The sequence below is a fragment of the Lytechinus variegatus genome, chromosome 2 (assembly GCF_018143015.1).
Source record: "Lytechinus variegatus isolate NC3 chromosome 2, Lvar_3.0, whole genome shotgun sequence".
NCBI classification, from domain to species: Eukaryota; Metazoa; Echinodermata; class Echinoidea; order Temnopleuroida; family Toxopneustidae; genus Lytechinus; species Lytechinus variegatus.
Window position 1 is genome coordinate 36,915,186 of NC_054741.1, and position 26,356 is coordinate 36,941,541.

At 37.0% G+C, this 26,356-nt stretch overlaps 2 protein-coding genes across 2 annotated transcripts; one reads left to right on the forward strand and one right to left on the reverse strand.

Annotated features, from left to right (window-relative positions):
* Positions 1-429: 429 nt before the first annotated feature.
* Positions 430-21,069, reverse strand: LOC121408001 (katanin p80 WD40 repeat-containing subunit B1). Its single transcript, XM_041599293.1, has 17 exons — positions 20,596-21,069; positions 17,910-18,040; positions 16,950-17,067; positions 15,896-15,996; positions 14,956-15,081; positions 13,701-13,816; positions 13,140-13,211; positions 12,110-12,314; positions 11,690-11,841; positions 10,767-10,900; positions 9,298-9,518; positions 8,341-8,433; positions 6,857-7,030; positions 5,996-6,072; positions 5,161-5,235; positions 3,101-3,214; positions 430-1,507 (listed from the first exon to the last, which is right to left on the reverse strand). The coding sequence occupies exons 1-17, from the start codon at positions 20,621-20,623 to the stop codon at positions 1,375-1,377; spliced, it is 2,070 nt and encodes a 689-aa protein (XP_041455227.1). The 5' UTR covers positions 20,624-21,069; the 3' UTR covers positions 430-1,374.
* Positions 21,070-21,594: 525 nt separating this feature from the next.
* On the forward strand, positions 21,595-24,430 carry LOC121409451 (UPF0598 protein C8orf82-like). The gene is made up of 2 exons (XM_041601382.1): positions 21,595-22,019; positions 23,502-24,430. The coding sequence occupies exons 1-2, from the start codon at positions 21,695-21,697 to the stop codon at positions 23,972-23,974; spliced, it is 798 nt and encodes a 265-aa protein (XP_041457316.1). The 5' UTR covers positions 21,595-21,694; the 3' UTR covers positions 23,975-24,430.
* The last annotated feature ends 1,926 nt before the right edge of the window (positions 24,431-26,356 follow it).

Below are 26,356 nucleotides of genomic sequence, written 5' to 3' on the forward strand. Positions count from 1 at the left end.
AATCCGTTATGAAATAAGCAAGTTATGGGAGTTTGAAAACTCTTGTTTTACTTTCTATGGGCATCCTCAATTGGCATCCGTGCTTCAAAATGGCTGATTTTGTGGACAACTCTCCATTTGTTTTGTACACAAATTTTCAGATTTTCCTCATTATCTTTCAAATTGCATCTTGCCTCCTTCTGAGCACAACATATGTCATGGGAAAATATAATCCACACCATATATGTCAAGGTCAGGAGGAGAAAATGTAAAATATGTAAAATAAAGGGGAAAATCTGAAAATATGTGTACAAAACAAATGGAGAGTTGTCCACAAAATCAGCCATTTTGAAGCACGTTTGGCAATTTGAGGATCTACATAGTAAGTACAACAAGACTTTTTAATCGTCCATAACTTGCTTATTTCATAACCAATTTTGATGGAACATTTTTAAATTGTTCCTCTCATTTTACTCTTTCCAATAAGATTGCTTCTCTTCTTGGGTTTATATTCACTGGTTATTTACCTTGTTCCGTTTGTAGAAATTCTACGAACCCCCAACTAAGATTCAATATAAATATTCATAACTGTCCGCAAACACGGACCAATAAGCGACGATGCTTGAACGTGACGTAGACTGCGATGATATTTGATTAGTTAAAAAATACAGTTGATCGCCAAGGGTTATCTCATGAGTGATGCATAATAAAATGTACGTCACGCATATGATAACCATATATGCATATTGATGACTTTAACGGTGATGACAGGCGCTCGGGCTTCGCCCCCGCCCGTCAGTCTGCTTCGCGACCAGTAACTTGCCCACTATAGCCCGGCGCATATCAGATAGGCTACTGCTTTTAGGGAATCACCTTTCTTCCATTCACAAATCTATTATGTATTCATCCTCTTCCATGATAATTTTGTATAATCTATATCGAAAAATGATATTTTGTGAAAATGGAAGAAAGGAACATATATTTTAATGAAAAGTGCAAATCTCTATATGCTTCCAAAGGACTTTGGGTATCACAACCCAGGCATTCTCCCCTAAACCACATGATTAGGGGATAGATGCCTCTTATCATCAAAACAATATAGGGGTACGTCCTTCTGTCTGCCAAGGCTTTGATTTTGCAAAGACGCAAGCTCCATGCCGACTCCTCCAGGCAGGTGTAACATAAACAGATACAATCAATATCAACAGGTAATAATGACATTTTTGTACATGGTTTGCCATAGACTTTATAGTAATGCACGATTTTACCATTGTTTGTATCTCTTATGTAACATGGCCCTGATCAAGCATAAACAGAGCTATTATAGACAAAGACTATCTTATTTTGTCAATTAAACACACACAAACTTGTCAGGAAAGATGGAGGCCCCTCTCCCTATTCTAGTTGGGCTAGTAGGAGGTGGAGTTCCCTGAACGTGCTGCCCAACTTGCCCGAGACGTGCTGCTTGTCCTCCACGTAGCCCCGTGTGGCGATAAGGTAGTTGTAACACTTACTGCACTTGTTATACCTATAGAGGGAGACATAAGGGAGCAGATTACGTACAGTGGTCAAGTGATTTGGGGTGCTTGATTTGACACGTCCTGCATTAAATTCCCCGGCATGGCACTTCTACCCTCAAGCAAGGTATTTTATCTGCAGTGTTCTTTCATAGATTGAAATAAACTGGTTTAATTGCTGTCTGGTCTAGTAATACACTCGGAAGAATATCCACTTGTTTTAATTTGCATTTAAGATAATGCCAAGATGGTTTTATTTCCACTTCTTTTCCTCACTGTTTTCACTTTGTCTAATGACAAATTTATCATAAATAGATCATCTAATCATATAGACTATGTGGTGTTGGACTAAGTGGATATCATGTATAGGCTGGCTGGAACATAGACTAAATGGTAAATGAGCTAATTGGCAATTAGACAAGATAGTTAGACTAGTAATAGATAAACTAGATAAACTAGGAGTAGACTATGTGGGATGAGACCAAACAGATTTTAGTCAAAGCAGGTGTAGACCAATGGGCAAGTTACCAATGGCAATATTAGTACCAACAAGTGCATGAGTTTGGTTTTCTTAAATAATTTTTTACTCTTCCGTGAATCATGTAAACCCTGAGGAATATTTAATGCAACGAATTATTTTAAATCTTGATGATCGTCCTAGCGGTTGGTTCATCAATATTTTGTTCACGGACAATCAGTGGCTAGGATGCACTGGCCTCCGACGGTTACTACGACAACTGTCAGTAGATGACTATTTCTTGGTGCTGACAAGCTTTATAAAACTGTCCCTGTCATAGGTCCTCAAGAGTCAAGGCCCCTCAGAAGAATAGCCACTTTGGCTGAATAAGGCTTTATGAATAAATTCTTAATGGAGAGATTCTCCGACCAGGTGGGTGTTTCATAAAGCTGTTCGTAAGTTAAGAGCGACTTTAAGAACGACTGGTGATCATTTCTTGTGGTAAGTAGTATATTCACTGGTGATGGTTAAGTGTGTAAGAAATGTTCACCAATCGTTCTCAAAGTTGCTCTTAACTTAAGAACAGCTTTATGAAATGGCCCCCAGGGCCCCGTTTCATATCAGTTTGTGATGAGTTTCAAATATCAAAGAACCAATTTGATTGGTTCCTGGTCAGTGTTTGGAACAAACTGCACTTGTAACAATGATCTTGAAATGGTCGTTCGCATTTAGCAATTAATGAAGAGTTACGATTGATGCGATCAACCTCAAATGTATGGAAATCCATTAGTGCCATATTTTTTTTCTACAGGAAATTTGCGCAATGTTCTTTGTAAACAAAGAGAATCACCCTAACTTTTCAAGAAAGCAATTAATGTATGAATACAAATAGCATATCTAGAAAATATTTTGAACAAACATGCATTTTAGATGTTGACATTTCTGGCTTTCCATATAGTTGTGATTGATCGGATCAATCACAACTCTTTGTAAGACGGGGCCCTGGTCTTTAATACAGAGGAGGGGGACAGAATCCTTGGGGGTGGGGGGGGGGAAGGCAGAAGCTTCATAAGCATCAGGAAAGCTTAGACCTAATTCTAGAGCCAGATTCCTAGAGCCTAGGACTTTCATGGAATGGCCCCCTCACCTTTCTTCCCTGGTGATGTCTATACCAGACGGTGGGCATTTGATATTCTGGTTGATAAGACCGGTGAAGTTCTTCAAGATCAGCTTCAGGCAGGCACAAGATGTGTGGACATAGCTGGAGAGAAAACAGAGAATGAGAACATCCACTTGAATGTATCTTAATGCATTAAAAAATCATTAGAAGCATTCACAATAAGAGAGAAAAGTGAGATTCCAATTGAAAGTATGTTAATGATGAAGATTTCATTATTTATTAATTCCTTTATTTTTCAAATTTTTTAGACCGTTTTTCCACTCTCATTCTTAACTTTTTTATAAATATTTGATACCATTCTTTATCTTTTTTCTTTTTTTTAGAACACTCTCCACATGACACTGTGCCAAAGTAGGTCAAAGGTCATCTGCTCAGGTATCATTCCACAAGACACTGTGAATGAAATCAAGAACTTATATATGGACTTTAATAAAACTTTGAAGCTAAATGTAGCTCCAATATGGATGGCCCATAATCCCAGCATCTTCAGGAGGGCGTTTCATAAAGCTGATTATAAGACTTTCCGCATGACTGGAACATGTTCTTAGGTGCTATGTCCGCTACATAGGGATATATTAAGCACAAGAGAGAAAGGGTCACCAGTTGTGCATTTAGTCATTTACAGCTTACAGACAGCTTCATAAAGCACCTACCTGGCCAGCCCCCCCCCCCCCCATTGCATAAAAGTATATCCTACATAAATTAAATCATGTATGCTGATTGGTTTAAATTGCATCATGTGACCAAACATATTCTCATTATTTTGTGATGATGTTGAAAATGAAATGCTCACTAAAGAAAAATTGCTTTTTCGTGACATCACTGATGGAATAGTGGACTATTCCATCATTGATGTCACAGATCATGATGGGCTTCAGGAAAAGCAGGTCAGTCAGCGCGCACAGCAGGGTTATCTTGATTCAGATTAAAAAGGATGAACTACAAGAACAAGAACAAGATTGTCAAGATCTATTGCTCTAACTTATTAAAGTAGGATATAAAACAAATATACCAGGCCTTCATTTCGAAAGTATAAAAGGAATTATTTATCCTCGGTTGTAGTGGCAAAATTACTATTTTTGCCAGTCCAACCTCAGATGAATAATCTCGCTATACTTACTCAAATCCTGGTATATTTGTATACTATTATAATAACTTTGCCCTCCAATGATAACTACCATGGTAACACTGATCAGCAGCCAATCAAAATCAATGATTTCATGCAAGTTACTGTTGGATGGCCAAGTCACAATAATGGTAACTTTTATGCAATGGGGCCAAGGAGTCACGAGGTTCATGATTCAGGGTCACAGAGAAACAAGAGCTCACGAACAGACCTTAAAGTATTTCAGCTATGGCCAAGGATATAGAGACATTGAATGAGACTGCTCTTCAGAATAAACCAGGGAAAATTTGCAAAGGGTTTCAGGCTATTTTGCTACCCCCCCCCCTCCGCCTGGAAAAAAATAAAAGAATAAAAATCCCTACGAGTGCTGGAAAGGTAGAAACAAGTCCCCTGAAATTCACATAGGGTTCAGAGTAAACTGTAATATAATATATAGTAAACTTTGGTTGGTGAGTTAAATAAAGTAGCCTCTGAAAGTTTTTCTCTATCTTTTTTTTTGGGGGGGCCTGGGAAGATAAGCTATCATATTCTGTAACCTTTCATGCAAACAAGTCTGGTCTTTAGGGCCCTGAGTCACAATACATAACAAATGATCATATAGTAATCTGTTCTTAATTACACATAATTATAAATGGAATGGATTACAAGAAAATCCGGTTTGCGATCAATCACAAAGCTTTGTGTAAAGCTCCTTTCACATTTGGTAGTGCGACTGCTTACAACCGTTGCGATTGTGTGCAACATATATTGTGACCAAATGATCGCAAACAATCGCAAGAGCGATTGTGAAAGCCCCTTAATGAGACTCTGGTGTTTCTCCATTTCTATTAGGCAATATACCCAATATCAATGCGTACTTTAGATCGAAGAATACTCATCTAAAGTCGAAGGGATAACTTACTTCTCATATTTGCTGGATAGGAGATCCTTGAGACTTGGTAGAGTAACAACACACATATCTAAGTTCCATAATGACCTACAATGAAAACCACATGTATTTGTATCTATTAAAAACCGACAAGTGTGATGCCATACTCAAAAGAGGACTGATAATATCACCCAACATTTTGTTTAGGGATTGTGCCCTTTTATATAAAAAAAGGAATAAATGAAAATCCTATTGGCATTACTGATGGCAGCATATGCACATGTTTCTTAAAAAGGAATAAAAAGTACTAAACAAATGAACAAAAAAAGTTTGTTTGCACATAATAGAAATAGAAAATGTGATGATATACATTGAGGTTCAATTCAAATATGTAATAATAACAAGTTTTATAAAATGGCCCCTGTATACGTTATGTTATTTAATGTTTATATATTTACACAATATTGACTGACAGTGAGGGAGATACCATGTATATTTTACAATGTAGTCTCATATTGCCCTGAATCATTACGAGGGCAGCGAGGGAAACATATTGCATATATATCCAAGAAATTAACACTAGTCAATATTACTAAATTCCCTACAGCTGTATGTCATTAAAGCTATTAATTTTAGCAATTTATGTGCCAGTCACACCTGTAAGTACAGGTTGTTCACATATATCGCTGTAATCCAGACTAGGCAATCATGAAATATTTTTGTGCAGAGTAATAAATAGGACAGACAAAATATGTGTTTATAATATATCTCCAAAATGCATCATTTATGTTGTAATACTATATAGATACGGAGGGGGCCGGGGAGGCTCATGAATTGTATAAACTTGTTACACAGTAATGAAACTTACTTTTTAAGTAGCATAATATTTAGAATGTCTACGAGTATTGCTTGGTCTTTCATATTCACAGCCGACTGCACAGATGTCTGAAACAATAAATTATGAAACACAAATTATAATGGACTCTTGACAGGTGAAGTACAGTATTCCAATGGCAGAGTAAACAAACATGTAATTTATCAAAATAAAGGACATTATTAATTTTTGCAGGAATAATTTCCAGCACTGTTTGTTTCAACAACACTATTTTTCATTTGAATTCAGTTATTCATTTCAAAATGGCAAGACACATTGGGCAAAAGCTGTTTTTTGATAGGTCCATGAAGGAACATAAATTACAATCATCATCCTCATCATTGAGCGTTGTGCCCCAGTGGATTAGTCTTCTGACTTTGAAACAGAGTGTCGTGAGTTCGATTTCCAGCCATGATGTAGTTTCCTTCAACAAGAAATTTATTCACATTGTGCTGCACTTCACCCAGGTGAGGTGAATGGGTGCCCAGCAGGACCAATTCCTTGAATGCACTGAGCGCTGAAAGGCAGCTCGAGCTAAAGCCAGGGTAATGATGATAATAAACAACACTGCGCCTCGGAATAGATTATTTCTAGATAAATGGCATTATATAAAAGCCTATTATTATCATAATCATCATCATTATCATCAGCATCCTCCTCCTCATCACCACCAAAATCCTTGTCCTCATCCTCATTATCACAATCCTCCTCTTGTTTTTTCCTCCTCTTCTTCTTATTCTTCAGCATCATCATAATCATCCCAATCCTCTTCCTCATCATCCGAATAATCCTATTCCTAATCATCATTATCAGTTCATACCCACAGTTATCTATCAAGAGACCCATTTTTCTCACCTTTGTATCTCCTTCAGACCAGATAGCCCGTATGATGTCTAGATTCCGGTGTCTACTTGAAAGAACTTGGCACATAGACTTGTGCCCATTCCTCAGACCCTCCATCCGTTCACTGTCACTCGGCTTCCTCGACGATGGTGCATTTACATCAGGTGCTTTGTTTGCATTGGCAGGCTGGGTAAAACAAGGGTTAAGGAGTGGTGAATTAGTGTTAACAAGATATTCTGTTGGCAATGGCTTACTGTATACAAATTGTGAAAACTTAGGATATAGTCTGGTATTTTTATATTTTCAGGTAATTCAATCCTGCATAAATCTAATCTATGCATCTATGCATACGTGGGGGTGTTGTGGTCTGGAGGTTACGACTCTCGTCTTTCAATCAGAGGGACGTGGGTTCAAATCCCAGCCATGACATGCTTTCCTTCAGCAAGAAATTTACCTACATTGTACTGCACTTGACCCAGGTGAGGTGAATGGGTTCCCGCTAGGATTCATTCCTTGAATGCTTTAGTGCCTACATGGCGGCTCAGCTACAGCCAGATTAATAATATGATACAGTACAGTATCAAGCGCAGTAGAGTACATGCAACTTAAGTATATGCGTTATACAAATAAAACATATTATTATCATCATTATGTAGAAGTAGGAATATACTATCATTACTACACATACACCTTCTACACCTTTTCAAAGGTATGCATTCGAATTTATGTCAGTTTCCATTAAGTATGCATAAATACATTGACAAGCTTACTGGAAGGAATACATTCTTATTTTCAATGTAAGTATCTGTTAGAAGAGATGCATTCAAATCTATATTATTTTCCATTTAAATAGATTCATGCCATGAGTATCTTATGGGTAGGAATGCAGTCTCATCTACATGTAGTATCTGTTAGGAGTGCATTCTAATTCATGTCATCTTCAGCACAAATTATTTAAACAATGAGTATTTTATCATTAGGAAAACATTCCCATCTACACATAAACCCCCATTCCACAGACAGCAAGACCTGAAAAACTGCTGTAAGACCATGAAACTAGCTTGACCTTTCAAAGGTCTTTCAATGAACTTTCAAAGTTCTCATTGGTCTTTCCATGACAGTCTCTCAAATTTTTGCAGGTATCAATGTAATACTCATGAGATATCATTTAAAGACCAGACAAAGTCCACGGAAAGAATTCTGAAAGATCACTTGTTGCATAAAAAATCTCTGAAAGACCATTGAAAGATCTCTATAAGACTAGTCTAATCCCAGCTAAGACAAGAAGTACCCATCACTTTTTTTTTTAGTTCTTTGAGGGGTCTTTCTGAGCCATTCCACAGACATGATAAATTTCAGTTATTTTGGAGACTGCTGTAAGACCTTGCCAAATTTTGGTCTTTCAAAGGTCTCCCCTCTATGGAATGGGGGCCTTAATACGTTCAAATTGCTGTAACTTTTCCAGTGAGAAAGCATTCAATTGGTGAATGGCTTACCGGTAGGAATGCATTCATATCTAAGTTGGCTGGCTTGTTTCTGTCTGAAGGGATGATGGTGGATGCAGGGTCAGGTCTGCTTGAAGGAGCAACCTGTAAAAGAAGACCACAAGGGCAACATTTGAATTGAATTGCTCAATATTTCAAGTGCTAATACCATTTTTGAATACTATGATTCCAGGGTCGGACATATGTAACTCAGGAGCTTTATATTTCTTATCCATGATGCAGGATCTTCTGATTTGGGGAAAACCAGTCGAACTGCAAATGAATAAGGTGTGGAAGCGCCGTGGTGTAGTGGTTCTGACTCTCGCCTTGTAATCAGAGAGTCGTGTGTTCGAATCTCATCACGGCCTAGCGTCCTTTGGCAAGGCGTCAATCCACAATATGCCACTCCCCACCAAGGTGTTAAATGGGTACCCCATAGGATGCGAAAGCCTATGTAGTATGCCTAGCAACTGAGTCTTGGAACTCTTGTTGGAATGCTCCCCAGGGAGTGGAGAAGGTGCATACATTGTATGCGGGCATGCAAGGATCTGATGACTGGGGTAATAATATATCTGTAAAGTGCTTAGAGACGTTGTTCTGATGTGTTAAGTGCTATTTAAATGCGGAATATTATTATTATTATTAATAACTCGTTAAGGGCAAGGTTGTGAACCCCTAATGAAAAGAGGAAGATTGAAAGAAGAAGAGCTCCAAGTCAGAGCTGCCAACCTGAAGAACATTTCAATAATTTACAAGCTAAAAATCAGCATTTTGGTGAAGAAATCGGTATTTTCAAAGAAATAACACAGAATAACACATAAAGTTGAAACTTTAGAAATCAGTATTTTGCATGAAACCATCAGTATTCTTCTCATTTTTTTATTTATACTAAATACTTAAAATCAGTACTACTTGGCAGCTCTGGATTTTAGTTAGCTGAGATTTTAGTGAAAGTGAGAATCTTCAAACCTCTTGTGCTGGTACAGGCTTGGTGGCAGCAGGTACTCTCGACGGGGCTACATTTGCATGGGCTGGTTGCCAATCATTGGCTGATGGTGCAGGGGCTCTGCTGGCAGGCGCCACTGCTGCTGCTGCTGGTTGGGGTTGGTGTTTGACAGGTTGAGGCTCCTGTGCACCAGGAACATCCAACGGTGCAGGGAAGGGTTGTGCACTTCTCTCCGGTGATCGGTCTGTGGTGGAAAAAAAATCATCAAAATTGTCATCTCCTGAAAAACTCGGTTTAACACAAGATTACTGTTTCATTCCTGGCTGAGTTTAACAAAATAAGCGATCATTACGAAAATTTCCCGTTTGATTCTCGACCGCACTTCGGACTGCAAACTGCGGTCGGATACCCCTTTTTTCGTTTGGAAAATCTCAAACAACATTTCCAACCCCGATAAACCCATCTTGGCCAGGTAATCCCCTTGTCTCAATTTCACCACCACGGGCCAGCTAAACGAGCGTTGAGCCAAGGACGAAATGATAAACAACAGCTGTGCTATTACGTAAGACTTGTCTGCCTGTAGAAGGATCTTCGGAATGAAATTATTGTATTCGATATTAATCACGTTTTCAACAAGTATATTACATTCAGACATCCAATACTAGTCCATTTTCAATTTCGAACGAAGAAAATCGACCTCGAAATAAGGAAAGTAAGCGGAATAAGAATTACGGTATGCTTAGCATGCAAGGACCGCGATGCATCCCATATAGTTTCTGTCCATCCAGCAAGAAAATATGGGATGCATGCCGTTCACTCACGCAATGATACAGTCTTAACGAAAGAAAGGAAGGAAGAGAGAGAGAGAGAGAGAAAGAAAGAAAGAAAGGAAGAAAAAGTTTCTATCAACGCGTGTATACATGGAACTCCATGCACTCACCAGAACTACACACATTGCAATCCATCGTGTGTGGCCCCCTGCTGTGACCGTTGATGCTGGGGTGTATTATCTTCGGACCGAGGTCAAGAAACAGGTGTTTCTATACTTAAATTTCATGCTTGAGGGCAATAGGGTTTGTAGTACTGAGATTTGATGATAAGGGAAACTGCCCAAACTGGGGTATACTGCTCTTCAAAGCAAGATTTTCGTCATGTAGAGTACCTGTTCTCTAAGGCTGAAGTAAACTAAATTTTTGCAGAATAATTTTTTTTCATGAACTGCATTATCCAAAAAGTTTCATCCAACTTAAAACAAAATAGATAATACATTAAGTTAAATATAGGCTAATTGCATTGGAAATCTGTGATTCAGGCCGAATGTTGCTAATTTAATGATTATAAACATCTTCCTGTGATGCAATCAAAATCAGCACAATGCTGCATAGCTATTGGACAAAATACGTAAGGTCATGCCATCCTGAATATTTCACCACATAAGTGATGATGGTGCACCCTACATTCTAATGGATCAAACCTCCTCAACTGGACTTACCAACTCTTGATTTTGCGCTGAATATCTTTGCATAGCTGTCTGGGTCTTTGATGTCTGTCGCGTCATCATCCTTAGCACCACCTTCGTCTTGCGTGGGAGATTGCCTTTCAGGTTCAGACTTCATGTCAGGTTGTCTATTGTAAACCAAAAAATAATGAAAAAAATCATTTTAATCTTTTGCCATAACATAAGCAAAACAGTCATTATTTTAATGCTACATTATACAAAACATAAGAAATTATTTATAAAAGCGAAGGTAAAATTGAAACTGCATAATAAATCCAAGAGGTATTGTACAACAAGTGCATTTCCCATGACATTCATGTCACTTATGAACATTTCTTCAAAATGTGCTCAATGAAGTTGACAGTTTATATACAATATCAAAGGCATTTAGTAAGAATTACACACATGTGGTACCCTTGGTACAGATGCAACACACATGTGATAACCGAGGGCGTTTGGACTGAATTAAAGGTAAAAAATATGGATATTCATTCTAATTCCCAAGATAAATAATGTGTAAGCATATTCTATAAGATAGTGAAGTGGATCCTTGTTATTTGATTAACCATCCTCATCTCAAGACCATGACTGGTCTAGAACTGGTCATTAGTACCATATCATATTTTTTCCTTTTAGCTTTATGCAAAATAATTTTAATTTTCTTAAGATTCAATTCAAATAAACATTTATTTTCTTCCATTTCATTACATTTTTCGTAAACATTAATTCATACAAAATTCTGTATTATGAAGAATATAAATATGTACATGTGACTGGTCACATGATATTTTTTAGCCAATCACTTGATTAGGATCCCTATTACCATTTTATAAACCATCTAAACAAACTCACAGCTCAACATCAGTGGTGTGGTCTAAAAGCAATAAAAAAATCAAAACCATAGTAAAGAAACAAACCTTTGTTTGCTGGATGTAGTGTGAGGTCTTTCTCTGACAAAGTTCTTTCTTCCGCTAGCTGTGAGGGGCTTAGATGGGACCTCCTCTTTGGCAGAAGGTGCCTTACTGGGTTGACTCAGGGGCTCTTGGGCTAGACCGGTAGTACTCATTCTCTGTATGATAAGAGGAAGATGGTCAAATATTCATACACAATGAATTAAGCTGTGGAAAATGGACAGAATTTGCCATTTTGTAGCAGTTTCATGTACCAATCCCCATTGAGAAATCTACATGGAATTTTCAAGCCAGGTTTTCATACGGGCTACAAAACAGCTATTAAACATTTGTACACTCAGGCTGATTATTTTAATGGCTTCACTGCAGAAAGACTGCTTGCTTCAGCCACCTCGCTGGAAAATGGCGGGTTTAACATTGACTTACCGAAAGATCTGCCACATAGACGGACACATTGGTGGCGTTGAACGACGCACCAATGAGCTGGGTCGATGCAATGATGGTGTCTGCTACCTTGCCCCAGCCCATGGAGAATGTATCGAAGCATCTGATTGGTTCCCAGCCAAATGCATGAAGCATGTCTTGACTGCCACAGAATAGGTAGGAACCGTCCGGATGGAATGATATTGTTCTGAAGTGGGAGAGTTAAAAGGCAGATCATTGTCTTTTCATGAGGAAGTTTAACCTCTTTTTTAAAATATATATCAACCAAAGAATAAGATTTGCAACCATTAGACATTATGTAATGCCAAATGGAAATTGCCTCAAGGCAAAGTCATTATCTCCTTTGTTCCCTGGCCTGACAGCTGCCCGGAGGCTAAGCAGGCTTGGCTGAAGAACTTCTCAATGGAACATCCAAGTTTGCTTACTCCCCAAAAATGCCTCTGTTTTTTCAAATGTTTTCACAAGGTCTGGGGTCAGCAAATATTCTACTCCCTATAACAGCTGATGCCCATCTGACTTTTAAAGTTAAAAAGTGATAGAGTTGTCATTTTTCTCATCTACGAGAGAGAGCCGAGGATCAAAATGGGTGATCAAAACGTTAGGTATCATTTCAATGTGTAATCAATAAATGAGAAATAAACATTTTCTTTATTTGTACAATTGCTGGATGGTTTGTGTTCCATAAAGCACCTCATAAAATCCTTAGCAGGAATCCCCTTATAAAGTTGCTAAGCATCTTTCATCCCATCTTTCCCCCACATTCAACATTATTTTGTATATGATATTGAGAATTAGTGATGTAAAAATGCTTGCAGGATTCCCATGTGAAAGAAAAAGCTCGAACTATTGGTATGGTGCCTAAGTCAACACTGCATTATCGACCAACATGATGACTATAATGAAGTGGAATTTTGTTCACTTATGGGCTTGTATTGCAGCTCACATTTTACTAAATCACTTCAGAAAAAATATTCAACACAACAAAGGAGGCTGATCCTTATTACCAGCTTACCTAACAGCGCTTGCACCTGCGCTGGTTGAACTGACAAGTTGAAAGGTTTCTAAATCCCAGAACTGAACGGTCCTGTTGAGAGAAATAATGAATTATAGAGAAAGACATTAATTTTATGGGGCAACTTTGAAAGATACCACCCCCCCCCCTCCCTGCGGTGTGCAGGATATATACACAAAATTACATAATAATGTGACAAGCAACGAAGCAGTGTGTAATGTATTGTTCTGTTCCATTAACATTCTTTTGAAATTGCCTTTGGATCTTTCAATATTACTTGCGACGAATTTAATTTTTTATACAAATTGGGGAAAATCGCTTTAATGTGGACCTAAGAGAATATTATATACATGTAGGCCTACATCAAATATTATTTTCACCTGAATAAATTTTATTTCATTGTTACACACAAGATCATTTATAAAATTTTGCTATAAGTAGCAAAGACTTAATATACCATGTAAATGTCATTTGACAGGCAAAAAGCAAATCTAAAATAGATTTTGCATTATTATTGACAATGAAATGTGTTATGAAACAGGGTTCTGATATCGAACTTACTTGTCTGCACTGCCTGAAGCTAAGAGAAATTCATTAGGATGAAATTCTATACCAGTAACACCTCCTGTATGGTTCTTGAATTCTTGGAATAGTTTGCCCATTGTTAGATCCCAAAGCTGAAACCAAACGCACACAAAATATACATTGGAGAAATTCAAATACTGACAGTCGATTGAAAGAGATGTTATGGTAACAATGCATTGAAGTCGTACCAGTAGCCAGTAAGGTGAAGGTCAGTGTTGACCCAATAAAACATAATAATACAAAAAAAAGAAAAGTATTTATATAAAAAATAATTTTCTTAAAGATTGCATAGTTGATACCAAAACATGGTTAAAGTTCACTGACCCATAATGACCTTTATCACATGACATGAAACTCAAACAAGATGATCAGTGATAGTTGAGTACACTTGTGTCCAAGTTTCATGAACTAGGTCCATATACTTTCTAAATTATGATGACATTGGATTGAAATTTCAAGGTTGAGGATGCCATCGTCAGAAAAGCAGTGCCTATATTCTTGCTCTACTACGCAGGTGCAACAAAAATGTGATCACTTATCTGTTTAAAGCATGAGGAATATAAACTCATCATACATGTATATAAAACAGTTACAAACACATTTCTTATTTGGGAAAGTCTATGTACTATAGTATGTCAAGTTGGGCATGTTAAAGTTAAAGAGTTGCTAAAGTTGGAACCGGATACACCAATTAAAGATGACTGAAAAATGACAACTGGTCCAGATCTAAGAATTTCAGATATCAAAATTGTCAGAAAATATCTTGTTTCAAACCTGAAATGAATGATATCAGACTATAAAAAGATGTATTGAGGGATTTCTAAATCTTCTTGCTGGAATTAACAAACATCTATTGTTATGAATACGATATTGTCCTGTTCAGTGTTGACCGCAATTATGTTTGCCACTTTGAGATATTGAGGAGCAACGTTATAGCACTATCTTTATAGGGAAAGAAAATAATTTGTAATTTGAAATATGGGAGCTTAACGACAGGATATCATAGAATTATAACAGAAGATAAATCTCAAGTCTTACCAACTCAGCACTAATAACATCTAATGTGATCTATTCATTTTAGTCATGAGCAAGAAGAGAATTAATTCATGTACCGGTAACACCTCACTCAATCTGTAAAGAGTCAAGACCCTGAATTCCATTATCCAAGGTTTTTAAAATCATCACCGAGCTAACAGTCTTGTTAATCTGCTGTTTCCATGACAATGCATACCTTTATCGTTTTATCTTCACTTGCTGTGACAAGCCATTTTCCATCTGGACTGAACTTGATCATGTTGACCTGGTCTGAATGACCCTTGTACGTATAGATACATCCTCCTCTTCTCACATCCCATAGCTATTCATACAATGGGGAGAAAATTTAGAAAGTTTCAGGAACATTTCATTAAACAAATAGGGATTTCAATGACTATCTAACTCTCAACCAATCAGATGCAAGAATTTTGGTAGCTTATAACAAATGATCAGCACAAAGCATACAGTATTTGTTTCATGAAAGGCTCCCCTAATATGGTCCAACATAGCTCAACAAAAGTGTGTTCTGACATGGAGAGCAAACTTACCCCCATTGACGATAACATACTTTATTCACTTCCATTGCTGAAACATACGAGGACAAACTTTATGACAATATAATTTTTTTGATCATGTAACTCTCACGTAATATGACAACCTATGATGCCATAATAATCTTACATGTACTATGACTTGATTAAAAATGTTAAATGATAAATGTGTTTGTTGATCAAAAGTGCAAAATCATATCAAGTCAACTTTTCAACATTTTGACTGGACTGCAACCAAAAATACTACATGGAGTTTCATAAAAAAAAACAATGATTTTTAAACTGGGTTACTAGTTCTGAGCAAATCAGATACGAGGATTTCAAAGTCTTATAACAACAGTTAGTGAAAATCACTTTTGTTTCATGAAATCATCTGAATGACTCCACCAAAGTAATGACATCATCCCTAATAATATCACTAAATAACTAACATTTTGCCAACTATTCTTCATTCTATTGTTCTCAGAGAAACAAAGCAGCTCCCTTTTCCATGATTAATCAGCATAAGTGTTGGCAACATCATTTTACCCCAGTCAATGGAACTTTGAATGCAAGCAAAACAAGAATGATACAAGTGAAACTCACCTTGACATTTGTGTCTATAGAACCTGATGCCACAAACTCGCCATATGGATGAAAGTCTATGCATTTAATACTATTTCTATGACCAGTCAATGTTCTTACACCTAATGAAAAAAATAAAAACAAAATTTTAAGTTAAAGTGTGCAGCCATCAGCTAATAAGCAATCAATTTAAATAGAGTAATATCATTGATTCTGATTTAAGTTAAAGTGTGCAGCCATCAGCTAATAAGCAATCAATTTAAATAGAGTAATATCATCGATTCTGAATACTAACATTTTGACAAAAATTAATGTCAGATTTATGTTCCTGCAAAACAAAATTGCCAGACTTGGGAAATCATTAAAATTTCTCAAATTATGATACACTTATCAAAAGCCATACGACTCTATAAATTCATACATGTACATTCACATACAGCTCAAGATACCATAATCTGACCTAAGACCCATTCCATCTTTTTCATGTCAAACTTGCCCAATAACTTTTTGAAGCTCTTCTGTAATTATAAAAAGTACATGTCACAAGATCTAAGATACAGAAATGCACACTGAGAGACAACCACCTTTCCAACAACAACAAAAAAGTATATCATCAGGCAACGCTTTCTTAACTTTCTTTCTGATAATAAAATTCTTAGCGTTCTTGTTCCTCTTTGATGAAGTGTCATGGCTTTGTTTCAAATGTGCACTCTCTGTAGTATTTCACTACATCATTTTTATCTTCATTCAATAAACCAAGAAAGGAAACGGAAGCAGTGCCATTATGCATAGATCAACCATGGCCCTGAAGCACCCCCCAAACTTTCTATAAGGGTGCTGCTTGTTTGTTGCTTTTCAGTTTTTCGGGATCACTTTGATCTCCATTTTGTAGCGTTAAAAAAAACTTTTTATTCTTTCTTTCTTTTCAAATGTATATCAGCACCCCAAGTAAAAAAAATTGTTCGCTGAGCCAGGGATTGACAAAGAAAACACTGCAACAAAATTCACAGAAACAAACTTCATCACGCAATGACAAATTGAGACAACCGACATTGTAAAATGAAAATTAACTAACCTTTTGCTTTTTCTAGATCATATATCTTCATTGTGCCAGACTGCGAACCAGCAACCACCAATTCCTCACTGTCGTTGAATTTCACACTTTCAACCGACGATGTATGACCCGACAGACTCTGCATACAAAATTTAAAAAATATTTTGTCAGAATATGCTATAATATTATAGTAATTCTTAATTGGTTTACATTCTCTAAATATGACCTGAAATTCAAAAGAGAAAACACATTCGCAAGCAATATAACATCATATAACATTTAGATGTATCGCTCTACTTTGTACACAATGGGCGATGTTAATTTCTGTGTCGACAATCGGCATTGGTGTTACATCATAACTTACATGTAGGCCAAGTTTTACAAGGCACAGCACCAAACTTGAAATAAGGCTAGTGCTAGGAGTAATATCATAAGGTGTTAAGCAGTTATTGGTATCTATTGGTATTATTTTTGTAAGCATTCAGCATTGAAGCAAGGGAAAGTACATGTAGCCTGGTTCTTGCTCTTAACAACAACATATGATGTAAACAACACTGCTACCAAAATATCTACAAGAATGCTAAATCATCCTAGATCCATGTAAAAAACTATTTTAAAAAAGGTCATGTTTTGGAGAAGATCAGCACTTTTCATTCCTTGGCCATATAGAGCAATATCCCCCTCCCTTCATGGCAGTTCAAACGGGGGGAGGGGAGGGGGAAAGATACCAAACTGTCATGTACAAATCAGTTAAAATTACATAATTACAAACTGTCATGTAATTCTGTTAAAATTACATAATGGCAAGTTGGCAAAATTTATGATATAAATCACTTGCGAGTTGAACAAAGGCTCAACATCTCGCTAGCAGAACTGGCTACTTAGCAACAAATGTAAAACAACTCAGCTTCCTCTGGTTTCTGGTAATGAATTGATTCATTCATTCATTCAATGCCAAGGTAGTCAAACATTAATACTTACAATGATACAATTCTGTTTGCCAACAGCCCATAGATTGACCTTCTTATCATCACCACCAGTCACCATTACCCGGCCACTTCTGGGCCCAAGAGCCAGGCAATTAACATTGCCGCTATGAGCGACCAGCTCCTCTGTTCAAAACACACAAAAAAAATTATTGAATTAGATTCCAGATTAGTCTCAGTAAGAAAAGTTACATGAATATTTGCCAGGTGATAACTCAACAATGAGTATCCATGTACCTACAGTAATGTTGCTGAACATTCTACAATAAATTTCAGTTATAGGCCTACCCTTTTTTGTTGTTGTTCTTACTGAAATCTTTAATTTGTATTAAAATAAATCCTCTGAAATGTCTCCAAACTAAAATTCTCCACAAGCCACATTGTTAACTTAAAAAAATAATACAACAACAAAAAAAGGCTGAACACAGCTCATCGGATCCCCAACGTAATCACATTACAGGCTTTCAGTATACATTTGGGCAGAGAGGGAAGGACACTAAACTTATATGCTGATGAGGTGGTGCCTGGCCTTGGCTATTTACACAGCAAGGCTCTATGGCTAAGCTTATCTATGGCACTGCTGTAATGGAAACAATGTCAGGGTCTCAGAAATACCGTAAGGGGCCATTTGGTTTTGTGTGTGAGAGGATAACAACAATGTTATGACACCAAAAGCTGATGCAGTTCAAAGTACTGTATACAGTGAAGAGTTGGACAGCTGTAAATACTGGGTGGAGATATAGCAGAAACTGCCCAACTGCACATGGCAACTCCAAACCAATCAGGACCAACCAAACACAAAGGGCTACATTCCAACTTTGGAGGTTGCCTTATCAAATTATCAAGAGCTGTAACTGATGGGATGAGAATGAATTATATTTCTAGAAAATCATTCCAGCTTTTTTTTTTGTTGTTGATAACTCGCCAGTGATAACTGACCTGAGTCACCATTGCTTTGTGGTGTAGCTTCACCTCATCAGTCCTCATGAACATAAAAATTAAGTCCTTTCCTTTATATCCATACCTTGCTCGGCATACAACAGCCACAGGCAAATACAGTGCATGTTTTTATTTTATTTACTTTTTTATTTTTTTTGCTGAGATAGGGCTACATCATGTCTGCATTGAGACTACAGAAGCCTGTTGCAGAAAAAAAAAAATTAAGCACAACTCCTGAATAAATGTGAATGCTTGATTGGTTAAGAGTAGGGTTGCATAAATTCTGTTATGTGATAAGAGTAAGACACATCTCACATATTCAATAATATACCAATACATGCATTCAATACTTAATCAATACTTCTTCAGGAAGTATAACAGGAAATCATATGTTTACCACAGAGATGCCAAGTTCTAAGACCAGCTATGCGTGAGATTTTCTGTGAATCTGAGTGAGATCACAGACATTGTGTACAATGTCTATGGGGATAGGCTGTGATAGTTGCGTGAGACAGAGTTTTGAGGGGATGAACAAGAGTCCAAAATGCTTGAGTCTCACGCATAATGCGTGAGACTTGGTAGCTCTGTTACCAACTCCAATTTTATTTAGAAAATATTACACATTCTTCTTCCAGCTAAACTTCTGGCACAGTACACATTTTTGGGGTTTCTCATTGACTACATTCCTCCTTCTTAACAAAAAAAAGGTCCACTCCCCCCAATTCACAGAGTAAAGTTATGACTTACAGATTTTTTTGGTCAAGCCGATCGAAGGTTGACCAACACCTGTTTGGCTGTAGAGAGTCTTGATCAGACCAATATTACAGGAGTTCACTTCTGAACCCAAGTCTGATTGCTTAGAGATTGGTCGAGTTTTAGATCAAGAGCTACCAAGTACATAAAGAGTTTACATTGTCTGCAGAATTTATCTTCATCTTCAGAGTACAGGCACCGTTAGACTTACTCATGTACATGTATTTGTCATCATCATCAAGTTATCATTTTTTAATAACATGAACTCTACACATCTTGCAATGATTGACAAGTCTGGTTGAAAGCAAAAGTGCACTATCGATCTGAAGACAAAATATTCTCCAAGACAATTCTCCAAGAAAAATTAGAAGTGCTAATAATTATAGAAAAATACAATTAGTTTTAGAATTAAAATAATTCAGCAGTAGCTTTCTAATATTTGACATGAAATGAAAGGGCAAAATTTTCTCATTTTGTGGGTTTTAACATGCAGATCAATTTCAAATTAGGCCTAGGTCAAACATGCGTATTTTGTAAATGTGGACCTAACTGAAAAAAAAATTAAACCTTGTTTGTTTTTTAATTACAAATGTCATGATTGATAGAATGACATTAATTGATAGCAACTCTTTTTGCAATACTTCTAAGCCTCTGTCTCAGATCATGGCATGCACGACCAAGTTCATCAATCTTTTTCAACAAATCATGTTTTCTTTCATTTCTATTTCACTTCAGACCTCCTTGATCTCAACTCTCAAAACTCATTCTCCATACTGTCGTGGCACTGATTATGGTCATTTTCACTCTGCTTAGCCTTAGGCCTTAGCCGAGGCTCAGCTCATCAGCAGTCATCAAGCATTTTCAGACGTGTTAGAAATCCTTTCAGACACTGTCATCTTACATTAATAAAAGAACTGAAATTTATATTTGTTTTGTAATATTCCTATTCTTAACGAGTAACGTTGCACTGGTCCTGGATAGTGACTTACGTAGCTTCCATGCTCTTTTAGTCGCCATGTTTAAAAAAACACAATCCCTTTCCTTTCTTATATGTTGATTAACTTAGGCTTAGCCAAGGACGATATGAAGTTAGCTCCTTCCAGTTCCAATTCTACGACCCACGAGCTCCTCTGTACCAGTCGTACGTCGTTCCATCCATCCAGTGCCTTGCTATTCGGTTGACAAGCGCGCCTCTCGCTGAGTAACGGGATCGGGAGTGGTGCTCAGTCAGAAAAGTGAAACTGTGTCTGTCAAGCCTGCCGGTTGCATTTGCAGGAGCAGTGTCCTGTTTTCGATTCCTGCACTAGATCAATTTATCTAGGTCGCAGATAATACAATTGTTTCTGAGAGTATTATACGTATCAAATTCGGCCATAAATGTAAAATTATAATCCTTTTCTGTGAAATCAAGGCCCATTCACATCGGGTCTGATAAAGAGCGCCACCTCTTGATCCCACAACTTGCTCCTGTAATTTTGAACAAGGATGTTCATTGGATAAATTGTTCCAGGAAGAGAATATAGTTGTCGTCTGCTAGCTATAAAGGTGAACTTTCCAAGCACGCTAGCTATCGAAATCCCGGATAGAAACGAGATAATACCATTATTATATACATTGCTTTACCTGACATGTGTGTGCTGCGCATTTAATTTTAGCATTATATTGGGGAAAAATGAATTAGCTTGCAGTTGTATGGTTATGTTCCGATATTATCTTGTGGGGAGCCAATCGAGGACTTTGTCCAATCAAACTTCTTGGCTCATTCCGTCAATAAGTTGCTAGTCTATCTTCTTTCAGACTAGAATGAAAATATAAAAACGTCTAAAACATTTAAAAGTTCACTTTTGCCAAAAAGAATCCATGATTATCCTCTAATAAGTTTTTATTTTAATTATTTTATTTGACCTTATAATTTCATCTGATATTTTGCCTTTGAATTGATTTCCGAATTATTTCAATTGTTATATACAGGACACTCACTCAAAGACTAATTTTGCTATGTTTGTATTACGCAACCTCTGGCTCTGGATTTGTGTGTATTTCTCTCTGACAAACGTCAATCAAACAGCAGTTATTTAGCCATTGAAAATGTTTTACCTCGTAAATATTAGCAGAAAGTTTGGTCCATTAAACAAGATAAGAAACTGTATATTTTTTCTTGAAAATCCCGGCAACTTTACTCCAAAACTTGATGTGAAAGTTAGCCGTCTAGGAGTCCAATCTAGCAGAAATTGCTCGACGACGACGCCTGCAGACTCGGCGAAAGGGACGGTGCTGAACCGTTCGCCAGCCCACTACGTGCAAGGTCAATCGCCCGAGCCCAAAATTCGAGAATACTTTTATTTCATTGACCATCAGGGACAGCTTTTCCTTGATGATGCAAGAGTTAAGAATTTCATAACTTGTTTTAAAGGTGAGTAGATCTTAGACAGCTGGCAGCCGTCTGTTTCGAGGAGTTTTTTAACATTTTTTTTCTCCTCGTACACAGACGGCTCGCTATCGTCAGTAGAGGCGCTGGTCCAAAAATTGGGATTGTCCCAGAAAACAAGGATATCCTCATAAACCAAGACAAATCATGTCTTGATAAATTGAGACTGTCCTTGTTTATGGGTAAGTTTTTTTTTCACTTCCCCCTACGGGACAAAGACAGCAATTACGGAAATTGAGAGTGCTAAAAATAGATTCAGTGACCTCAATTCCCCCCAGTTCACCGTCTATTTTTCATGAATTACCGTCTTCCAATAATCTTGTTATGAAACCTGATATGTTTACATTGACTAGCACACTTGATTGGTGTCGGCACTTGACAGGTGAATGAACTTTCCTAGATTTCTTGTGTGAAGAAATCCTTATAAACTGAGACAGTCCCTCTCCCTGTAAACTGGGACGATCCCAATTTTCTGACCAGCGCCTCTACTGATCGTGCATAGCCTGGGGAGTTTTGGGGAGTGAAAGTCATATACTGTACGTATGGTCACTCCCCACAAACGCCTGGGACTCCTACCTATATTTCCCCACATACGGGTACAAAACCAGAAACTTTCGCCCCTGAGAATTCTACTTTCCCTCTTAAAGATCTTGCCCTAACACATGTACATGGGGTCCAACTTCATTTCCAACATTTCTGCGATATTGATTTCATTTTTAAAGAAGAATTCATTAAAAAAACGAGAGATTTGTTATGAAAAGATGGGAAGAGCTTACGGCCGTGTTTACGTCGCCATCTTGATTTCTTTGTCTTCCGCTTGGCGACAGCACGCAAATCGCGCAATTTGCGTGCTGTCGCCAAGCGGAAGACAAAGAAATAATATTTCCAGTTAGAGTTCTATATATACTGAGCAAGCTGCTCATGTCACTTCCCTATTTTTTAAACATGAACTAGAATTCTGGAAACCATTATTTTTCATCCAATATGCTTATAAAGTTTTTATTGTTAATTATACTCATTTAATTTACTGTAATGAAATATTTTGCATACTGGGAGTACTCCTTTAACTGGCCAACTTATAGAAATAAAAAGACCACCATGAATCACATTTTTGATGATGGTGTACTGCAGTCAACAATTATCCTGAGTAGTCTTCTATTTTTCTTTACTAACCTCAAAAAGAAAGAAAGGTTTTAATCAGGAGGCCAGATTGACCTGAATTTGATTCAAGGAATATTATAAAGATGTGAACAGAATATGAATTAATTCTTGGTTGTTTAAAAGGAGGAAGGGACAGTAGGGACTGCATCCACTCCCATATGAAAAACCTGTTCTCCAGTGAACTGGGCAATATGATGTTCTTGATACTTAAAGTGTAGTGAACTAGTGATCATTGGTGTACGTAGCATTGTTTGCCATTTTACAAGTTGTGTCTACCACAAACCTTTCTCTCCTTGTGTGTTGCAGACAAAAAGTTCCTGGCCTTCTTCTTCAAGAGACTCAAACAGAACTCATTCGAGCATTACAAGGATGCCTTCCCTTATCTATCACCCTGCGGAGTAGAGAGAAACTTTGTACGGTGTGATGATCGTCCAATCGTGTTCACTCACATCATTCCCGATCCAGACGAGCCATCCGGGCCCGGACTTCTCTCCTGTAACTTCACCGGGGATGCGGTCACCGTGAAGTTTGAACCAGAGAAGGTGTGCATGCTCCCTGTGAGTGGTCGCATTTACCATCCAGCACCGCACAAAACAGGGGGAGTGGGACTGATCAAATCCAGTATCGCTATTGACATCAGCGCTTGCTTTGAGTTTGGGGAGAAAGGCGAGTATTCCCCTCCAACACACTTCACCTGGCTTGGAAAGAGATACACTCTGACCAATGAAGTCCTTGATTTGATGACCGATAGTGAAAAAAGTGAGTTGGAAGACAGATGAGATAATGTATGCCAATGAGAATTACAGTTTTAATCTGAAACTTGTGATATCCCTAGACCACTGTGTTTCGTTACTGGATTGTTAACACAATTGACTGATCTGGAGTACTGATAATGATGTCATCAAGCGATTCATTTGTAATGAATTTTTTCTGTACACCTGCATCTACATAACCAGGCTCTTTCCTATTCAAATCAAGCATCAGCAGTTTTTAGTTGGGATGAAGTACTCTTTAGACAAGCTGGTAGACGTGTGCATTAAATGGTGCGTGCAATGATAAGCAAGTGTATGATGACCTATTAAATTCAATGCAAATTGTTTGTATGTCATTGGACACGTATAGAACCTTGGGACTTCCAATGAAAGGCTTTCTTTGATCACGTCATGATTTCTTTCTTTTCCATTGCCTTATTAAAGATAGGGAAAATCAAAATTTCATCCTGACAAGTTGATTTGAAATTTGAATAATTGATTCTGATAAAAGCAGAAACAGTGAGTGATGTCATCAGCCCCCTCATTTCCATACTAACCAGGATGTGAATAAGTTTTGTGAAATTAAATGAAACTTAAAATTTTGATGAAATTTTCAGTGTTATGTTGGTTGGATTTTTCTATTTTTATTCAAATCAACTTTTTTTGTTGAGGTGGACTTGTCCTTTAAGAAGAGGGTATGAAATTATGTCTGATGATATATCCACTGTACAAATGAAATCACTTCATGGTTTGGAGAAAATGGCATTTCAAGGATGTTATATCACACAACATATGGAAGAGCTGCTTGTCCTCACAAAATCAAAATTTGAAATGTTCTTAAATCTGTTCATTTTTTTATGGATTTTCCTTAATCCATAATCAATATTTTTCTCGTATTTTATTTTCATTTTACCAACGTTTCATGGTGAACTTCCCCTTTAAATGCCAGATGAGTAGAATATGGAACATAATTTGTTGCAACAATGCTAATTACTTAATAAAAAAAAGCAAAGACAAAAGAACATTTTACATCTCTTTTAGCTTCTAACTTCTAATTGAAGATGTTTTGTAAGTCAATTGATAGGCACATCACAAATGCACCTGTAATTTTGCACATGTATCTTGGAGATTTTTCAAGGCACAGTTCAGTTTCTTTGGTGGCTGACTGGCAGCGGTCATGAGATCAAAACGGTTTATTTTTGGAATGTCATGATGATACTTTTCATAGTGTGGTGCAAGATTTAATTATGGTATTGATCAATGTCCTCCTGTAAACTAATCTAGCTTCTTGAATCAAATGTAACCGACTTGAAAGGTATTGGTATGTGAAATAACCTTCATCTGTGGTTCTTGTGTGATTGATATTAAAATAGATACAGTGCAAACTTGAGGGACTGAAATGAATTAAACCAATTCATTACTTCAGATACAATCTTGCAGCAAAGTTTGACCAATGAACAATCCGTTTATCATAAGTTGAACATAATAATATATTGATAATAAAGTTATTATGAATAATAAAGTTTTACATGATCCTTCAGCAAGTTCATTGTCTCTTGCTTTTTATTATTTTAGAGAGTCAAAAGGGGCCTAAGCTTTCGATCCTAGCAGAATCTTTGTCGGTTGCAAAATATGTTAATATTGACTATATTGACTCAAAATTCATTAAAAATTAAAGTGGGATTTGCCATTGCAACACACGTATTTGAAAGTATAGACAAGCTACAAATTTGTCTCAAATTTTATCAATTCTTGCAGGAAAGAAAAGTAGCAGGGTCAGTAAAGATTAAACTTCACAAATTTTATTTATTATTAAAATATTAGACTTCCTTTTTTTTCCTGGTTGCTGGTATTGTGCACAAATATGAACTTTGATTGAGTGTAATCTTTGGACGATATACATGTATCACTATTGAGGTGAAATTATCAGAGCTGAAATAGCATCTGAACAGTTTCAGTGTAAGCTGCTCGGATTGAAATCTCAAGACAATACACCCTTTATTTTTGGGGGGGGCTGTAAAGTGTTAAAGGAGAATGAAACATTTGGAACAAGATAGCTTGTAAGGAAACAGAAATATCAAAGAAACAGATCAACAAAAGTTTGAGAAAAATCAGACAAACAATGAGAAAGTTATGAGCATTTGAAAAATTGCGATCACTATTGCTATGGAGATCCTCAAATTGGCAATACGACAAAGATGTGTGATGTCACTTGTGAACAACTCTCCCCATTACTTTAGTATCGATTTCACTTCAATTGCCTCTTTTATCGCATCTATCGGTAGATCATGTGTTCTTTCTAAAAGAGGGCATGTAATACAGATTTTTTAAGAATACATCATGGATAAAGAGTTTGTATCACCATAAGAAAGACCAAAAAGAGACATTTTGAGGGTATTTTATAGTCCA